At 44.5% G+C, this 7,815-nt stretch overlaps 1 protein-coding gene across 1 annotated transcript in view; it reads right to left on the bottom strand.

Moving 5' to 3' along the window:
- The window catches only part of LOC109302977, a 9,108-nt gene extending 1,293 nt beyond the window's left edge, over nucleotides 1–7,815 (bottom strand). The window contains exons 1-5 of the mRNA XM_019524975.1: nucleotides 7,576–7,815; nucleotides 5,185–5,269; nucleotides 4,772–4,934; nucleotides 3,169–3,325; nucleotides 1,566–1,730 (exon numbers count right to left, since the gene is read on the bottom strand). Of these exons, the coding sequence (XP_019380520.1) occupies nucleotides 1,566–1,730; nucleotides 3,169–3,325; nucleotides 4,772–4,885 (436 nt within the window). The 5' untranslated portion in view covers nucleotides 4,886–4,934; nucleotides 5,185–5,269; nucleotides 7,576–7,815. The remainder of the gene's footprint in view (nucleotides 1–1,565; nucleotides 1,731–3,168; nucleotides 3,326–4,771; nucleotides 4,935–5,184; nucleotides 5,270–7,575) is intronic.

Below are 7,815 nucleotides of genomic sequence, written 5' to 3'. Positions count from 1 at the left end.
ACACACACACACACACACACACACACACACACACACACACACACACACACACACACACACACACACACACACACACAGAGTAATCATGATACTTGGCATCCCATACCCATTTAAAATCCAGTCAATATCTATTTCCAGGTGCCAATATTTTTAATTTTCTCTTGCTCAGGTTTTGGGCCAGACCATGGAACTGACCCCTCTGCACTATTTGATAATACTGATCTAGAAATATTCCTGTATCAGCTCCTTCAAGCTGTAGCAGGAAACAGAACTGCCTGGTCTATGCATTCTCCAGTGAAGCCCACAGAATCATTATGGGTATCTTTTTCCCTGACTCCAGAGTCCCCTTGGAGAAGCTTGGGAAGTCACCTGAGACTCTAAGTGGTACAAAATCAAGAAGCCAATGGCTGAGTGGCCAGAGCATCAGCAATCCACACAAGGCATCTGTGGCAAAAAGGGTAGTTTTAGGTCTAGCATGCTGAACTGGGACTCAGATGTCATCTGCTGGCTCCATTACAAATTTCCAGTGTGACCTTGTTCAAATCACATAATCTCCCCTGTCTCTGTCTTCCCCATCTGTAAACAGGGTTGGAGGGACGAAATTTCCCTATCTCAACAGGAGTCTTATAAAGATAAAATTCATCCGTTGATGTGAGGTGATCAGATACAGAGATGAAAACCTAGGTGAACAATCAGCTTTTTCTCCCAGCCTTGGTGAACATTCAGCACCTGGATGAAGATCAGGAATTCTGAATGTATCCCTGGTAGATGAGGGATAGCCTGACTGTGGCCCCCTCTCCCAGCAGACTTTCCAAGAAGCCCAAGTTCTTCCGACCTAAAATACAAATGCATGTCTAACTTTGAATTGCAACTTCAGTAAAGTTCCTATTACCGTCAGCAGGAACAGACAGAAGCACTTTTGAAAACCTCTTGGGTGCATCTACACATACATTCAAGCATGACTAAATTTAACACTCATTAAACTAATGTTTGTTAAACAATTTTTGGCAGATGTCTACACATGCAGGGACTTGGCACTAAAGTTAGTGCACTTGGTACCCTGCAGCCCTGCTATGTGTGCCTAGTGGCTGGGCAGTGGTTAGTGCCAGGTTGCATCTACATGTGCATTAATGCACTTTAAGTAATCACGCCAAAATTTGATATCTGCATTTGCATTTAGGTGCAGTTAGCCTATTTTGCCATTTTTAATGTGCATTAAGGGCTTGCACATGTAGACACATGCATGCAATAATGCCTTAAATTGGGCTAATACACATTAATGTGTCTCATGTAGACACGCCCCTCAAATATAGAACTACTGCATGTTGCAAAGTGACCCTGGACTCTCCTAAAGGAACAGGTGCATCTCTTTCTTTCACAGGAAATCATCAGCCTTCAGTAAACAACTTCTAGACTACCAGAGGGTTGTGAAGAATCAATATAATAGTCACAGCAGTTTCAGCTGATACTGATTCCAAAGAGCTGTACAATACCAAAATGTGAATCCATTATTTTCATCAATTTTCAGTATTTTACTTAAGTTTTTAAGACAAATAAATTCTTACCAGGTCTCTTTTTTGGAGCATACTGTTTTGCATTGCATCCCTTTTCCCAGGAAAGGCCCATTAATTCACAGGCCTGGGTTGGAGGCTGGTAATGACACCTAAACTCAGTTTCTGTAGGTTTTGGGATTAATATTTTCAAGTCAGAATGAGCAAAGGTAGCTGAACCTGGAGAAATTAAAAAGGTATATCACAGGAAGTATCACAGCCCAATTTGTATTTGGCTGTACATACCAACAAAATATTTGGTTAATAAGTATTTGCCAAAATGTTTTTGATATAAAATATGACTTTTGATTAAACATTTTTTTCACAAGGTGTCTACTTTCATAGGAAAAAAGAAATTTAACTGAATAACTCAGTGCCTGAAAACTGAAACATTTTCCATTTTTATCCAAGAGTTAAAATATATGATTCTGAAATATACCTCCTGGGATTTGTGGTTTGGGTACTTCATGCTTCAACTCTTTTCCATAGGATAACATTTTGCATGATTCATTTTACCTCATCATCAACAAGGGAGGCCATGCTGCAGTTTGGGAGTTTCAATTGCAATTTGCAATTTCAAGAGGAAAATAGGAGCATGCAACACCATGTGAGGAACTGAGACAGCATGTCAGAATTTTAATATTTTGTATTTAAGCTTAAATGTTTCAGTTTTGATTTCTTTCCAAAACCTAAACATTTTTCATGGAAAATTTTGATGGAAAGCATCTTTTGGGGGAGAGGGGGAGGGGCTCCCCATTAAAAGTTTCTGCAGTACAAAAAGGCATTTCCTGAAAGCTCTACAAATCAGTAATAATGACTCCTCACTGCTGATAGAGAGACATTGTGGATATGGTGGTAAACTATAACAGATGGGCACTACAATCAGGATGTCAGCAGGCACTTTACTTTCAAGAAGGTATGTTAGGGCTTGACCCAAAAGCCATCAATCTAAAGAGAAGACTTCCCATTAATTTCAACTGGCCCTTCAGAAAGAGACATTGTCCAGGCAAGTGGCCAAATGCCTGGCAAAATGCCATTGTCCTTAGCAGTGGCAAAATGAATGAAGCTCAGCTGGCTGTGCTGGATAACATGGCGACAGCCCTGTACTTTTACCCATAACCTATTGGCTCACTGGGAGTCTTTAAGAGGGTATGAGATATGCAGGAAAACACCAGAAGCACTATGCATGGGGGGCAGGGAATGGAGGAATTGAGGAGAGAGGGATTAGTCAGGTTGAGAATGGAAGATCACTTAGGCTGAAGGTAGAGCCTTGACACATGGCCATCCCTCTGATCCAGTGGTGAGAGAGAGCATATCCTGCATCCCATAGCCCACATACCATTTAAGTAGGATGCTAGAAGAATCCTGGATATGTCTGAGCAGCACCATACCTAGACTTCTGGTGGCCCTGGGCAAATTTTTAGTATCAGGGCCTTCACCAGCGATAATGATAATAATAATAATACAAATTACCATTTTCAGGCCCCCTTTTTTATCCGGGCACCGGACGGCCACATGGTTCGCCCACACCTGTGTCTGGCCCTGCCTCTGAGCTTAACATTGCAATAGGACCCTAAATGGCCATTTCAAAAGGAGAGAGAGAAATTAATGCCCTTACCCTGTGGTAATCCTAAATAATTTGTATTGTAAGAAGAGATGGACTTTGGTTCGCTTGCTTCCCTGATCTCTTGTTTAGAAAAAGTCTGTGCCCGGGGTGGAAGACTTTTGGAGGGCTTTACTTTTTCTCCTCGAGGCAGCTTCCAATCCAGGAAATCCTATCAACACACACAGGGACTTTGTATATCCGTACATCCACAATGAGAGCATCCTATGTACTGTAAATAAGGTCACATGTAGTCAAGTTCTACAGATAAAGGTGCATATGATATCAACCACAACAGTATCAACCAGATGAGGATTTTCAAGTAGTATCCCTAGATCACTGTCAATTTTGAAAAGGAATGGATAAACTTGAAAAACATTCTAAATCTTTAAAAAGTATTTAAAGTATAGTATTAATCCATGGTGGGGAAGCACTAACAAATTAGCAAACAAAGCTGGACTAAGATATTGGTGAGTGGGAGTTCTGTTTATGTTGATACTCTAGTTTTCCTTGTAAATGTTCTGTTCTCTTGTTCATTCTCCTGTTCTTTAAATTGTTCTTTCCTTTTATTGTGCACTGTCCTGCAGATTTGTTGTGAAGGGTGGCATATAAATCATATAAAATAAATACATATAAGAATTTCAAGTACTTCACCAAGTCCCAGCTATACTGGGTGGCTGTTTTGTTTTCATTTTTGTTTTTTAATTTTATGATCAGCATTTTCTGTTTTTTTTATGTTGGTTCCTCTTTTTTTGCAGCTGTTTCAATAGAGCTATAGAGGCATGTAGCAAAAAATAAGTCCTGCCAAACTGATCCCATTCTGTGTGTGCTCAGACCCAGAACAGAGGCAGCAGGGACCATCCCTGGACTGTCCTCATGGTCACAGTTCCAGATTTGGAGCACACAAAGCAAGACTGGGTAAGTGAGGCTCTTTTGCCAGGGACCCTCTTAAGAGCACTATAGAAGCGGTGTAGATGCCCAAAAATACACAATCAACTGCAGGGTAAATTGACAGAAAATGGAAAGCAAATGAGGAACAGTGACAAGGCAGTTAAGTTATCTCACCATGGCTCTAGTCTAGCAGCACAAGTTGAAGCCCTGCTCTGGACACATGTTAAAGGTCACTCCTAAGTTGATGCAGCTGCAAATGGGTGCAAGTCATTTAGGCTGGGGGAAGTCTACTGAAGTCAACTGCACATTAATCCCTTGTGTTCAGTTGACTTCAGAAACTGGTGTGCTTGAACTACCCTAGCTCAATGAACTGTTTATCTATGGTGGACCTTTGATCTTGCCCCTGAACATTGTGGTTATCAAAGAAGGTCAGGCAGGTTGACTGCATATGGCAGAATCAGAATATCCTTGCATCAGTATTGGAGATGCAATCTATCCTCTAAGACAATAAGCCTAAGATAGTACTTATAGCACAAACCTAACCTTGTTCTGTTATGCTCAAAATATTGGGGACTGATGATGGTTTCTTCAATGCCAAATCCCATGGGTGAAATTATCATATGCTCTTCAAAATATCTTGTTGCTAAGTGCGCTTACTGATATCTTGTTCAGTGATGTGCTCCAAAACTACAGCACCAAAAACTTTGTAACAAAAACTAAGGCTTACTTCACTAGGCTGAGGGTTGTGTCTCCTTGCTCCCAATGAAGTTCCAGTACTCATAGGTTCTACTTTTGTATATGGTTTCCACAAGACATCTTCTCTGTAAGTACCATAGTCCATAGGTTTGCTATTTAGGTATGGATTTACATGTCCTTTTGCTGAGGTGGGACTGTGAGAAATGAATTACAACTGATGGTAATAAACAGGGTGATGGGATATAAAGGCAATGACTATCATTTTCTATTCTAAGAACTGAAAATATTGGTGTAAAATCAAACATTGTTATACATTCAACAGGCTACATTTGCTTATAGCATGGCACCCATCATCATTTATGGATATGAACAGAGGTTTTTAATCTTTCACAACAAAACATAAGTAACATAAGTGTTTGCATTAATTTAGCTCTATTGCCTTACCATATTGCATCTGTCTCTCTTGGTGTGTTGTATGTATGTTGGTGTTTCGCTATAATTTCATAAGGATGCCACGTACTATTGTCCCCTAAAGATAGGATGGAGTGGTTATAAAGGTGAAAAACTGAAGAATGTTCCCAAACTCAAACTTCGTGACTATTCAAATAAATCATTTAATCAAGAGAAACTATGGATAAGCAGTTTCGCAAGGTCATATGCAAAAAATAATGACAGAGCATTTCTGGCTGCAGAGAACTTCCCCTCAGATGAATGAATCAGCTGTAGACAACCACAGCATCTGTGCTCCTTACTTGATTTTGTATTATCATGTTATACCAATGTTAGGATCAGCTGCCTTTCTAAGTATCCTCATTGTTTCGAGTAGGTGACACAAGCAGGGGCTGAGTCTATGCTGGCAGAAATAGGTAAGCCCTTTACTTAGACTGTAAATTCTTTCAGGCAGGAACCACCATTATACAGACTTGTACGTTACCCAACACAAAGGGGTTAGGGCCTCTCTGTGCTAACATAGGACACTGTTAATACTAATATGCTCAGTACAAAGGATGATGGCTATACTATACTACAGACTACTATACTACAGCTCCCCTCTTCAGTGTAGAAGTGCAGGTCCCATCTTTGAAGGGTACACCCAGAAATGGGAATCTGAAGTCCCTCATGCTAAGGAAGGCCTGCAACCTAGGTCTGCCACTTCCTGGAGGGGCTATAATGCAAAGATTAGCACCACCATCATTACATTTGACCCCCAGTGTTTCTAAAGGAAAGTGATCCTGACTGCGGAAGTGAGTACTGGCAGTGTGTGTTAGGTATGCTCAGAGCACGCTTACTAGGACACATGACTTACAAGAAGAGGCTGAGGGAACTGGGCTTATTTAATCTAGAGAAGAGAAGACTCAGGGGGAATTTAATAGGAGCCTTTAACTACTTGAAGGGTGGTTATAAAGAGGATGGAGGTTAGATATTAGGAAGAACTTTCTCACTAAGAGGGTAGTAAAACACTGGAACAGGTTACCCAGAGAGGTTGTAGACCCTCCATCCTTGGAGGTTTTTGAGACCCAGCTAGACAAGGCTTTGGCTGGGATGATCTAGTTGGGGATGGTACTGCTTTGAGCAGGAGGTTGGACTAGATGACCTCTTGAGGTCCCTGTTACACTGTGACTCTGTTACACTGACCTGCAGTGTAACAGAGTCACACTGTTGGGGGGCACGGTGGCACAGAGAGGGGTAGCTGCAGCAGTGCTAAGATGAATTTAGGGGGGCTATAGCCCCAAGGCCCACAAAGCACTGCCACCCACAAAGGTGTGGTGCAGTGCTCCTGGCCCAAACCCCTCCCCTCCTCTGCCTCCACCACATAGGACACGGCTCTCCCAGTCCAACTCGGCCCCCTTCCCTCCAGACACAGCACCACCCAGCCCACCCCTCTCCCCCAGGCACAGCGCTGCTTTCCCCGCCCAACCTCAGCCCTGCCCACCCCTCCCCTCAGCCCCATTGGTGGAGGGGCCCCGCTTCCAGCTCCCAGGGAAGCAAATGTGAAAGCCACAGTTTTAAACTTGGTGCCAAAGATGGGCTCCAAGTTTAAAAGTGCAGCTTTCACTTCCCTGCTGATGAGGATCCCAAGGCCAGGGCCCCAAATTGGTAGGGGCCCTTGGGCTCATGCCCAGCTGGCCCGTGCATTAATCCACCTATGCCAGCAAAGGACAAAAAACAAATCAGAACTCAATTCTTCAAGGGATTCCATTCAGACAACAGTGGCAAAATCCGCTCTGGCAAAAGAAGAAGCAGAAGTCCTCTCCTGCTGGCCTCCAGATGCAAATATTGAAAAGAAGCTAGTGAGCAAGACAGCGCCCCGTGGGGTGACTGCTGTTCGAGGAACACACCAAGGTCCAGCTGCGCTGCTGAGAACGCTTGTGGAAAGGGGGGCTCTGTTTCTAATGGTGAGTGGTGGGTGAGTGGTGTCTACAAGGCCAGTGTTGCCCAATGTTCAGGTGAAAGGAGGCAGGTGGGTGGAAGAAACCGGCCTGATACCTGGGTGGAGATGAGCACTGGGCACAGGGGGCATTTCTGAGGGGCAGACTCCTGCCCACAGCCAGGCCCAGAACTAACCCTACAGCAAGCATCTGTCAATGGCTCCAAGCCTTCCCTTTTCCTCTGCATCCCTGCTGCCCACTTCCCCTAACCAGCCCTTTCGCCCTTGGCCCTGTCCTTCCTTTGCTCCGGGCCCCTTTGTCCCCTGCCCCTGATCTGCCCTTGCCCTGCTGGCCTCACACTCCCAGAGTGACCAGGCTGCACTGGTGTTGGGGGCTCTCATCATTGCTCTGTGCATACACAGCTGGCTGGTGCATACGCAGTAGGACTGTCTGCCAGCAGCCTCACCTGGTGGTGCGGGGGCAGTGCTGGGCCTGGTGCAGGGCTCCGTGGTGGTGGCTCCGTGGATTGGGGGTAGTGGCAACCTCAACCGCTGCCATGCGGCAGTGCGGGGGCGAGGGCGGAGGAAGCAGAAGGGGGCGGTGCCTCCCCCCTGTGGGGGCCCCAGCGGTGGCTCCAGCCTGTCCAGCTGCACCCTGGGGGCTGCTGCTGCTGGCACTGGCACAGGGATACTGCCTGGGTGCCCCA

This window comes from Gavialis gangeticus, unplaced genomic scaffold (genome assembly GCF_001723915.1).
Source record: "Gavialis gangeticus isolate Ggan-Ray unplaced genomic scaffold, GavGan_comp1, whole genome shotgun sequence".
Classification (NCBI taxonomy): Eukaryota; Metazoa; Chordata; order Crocodylia; family Gavialidae; genus Gavialis; species Gavialis gangeticus.
This window is presented reverse-complemented; position numbering and strand designations above follow the sequence as displayed.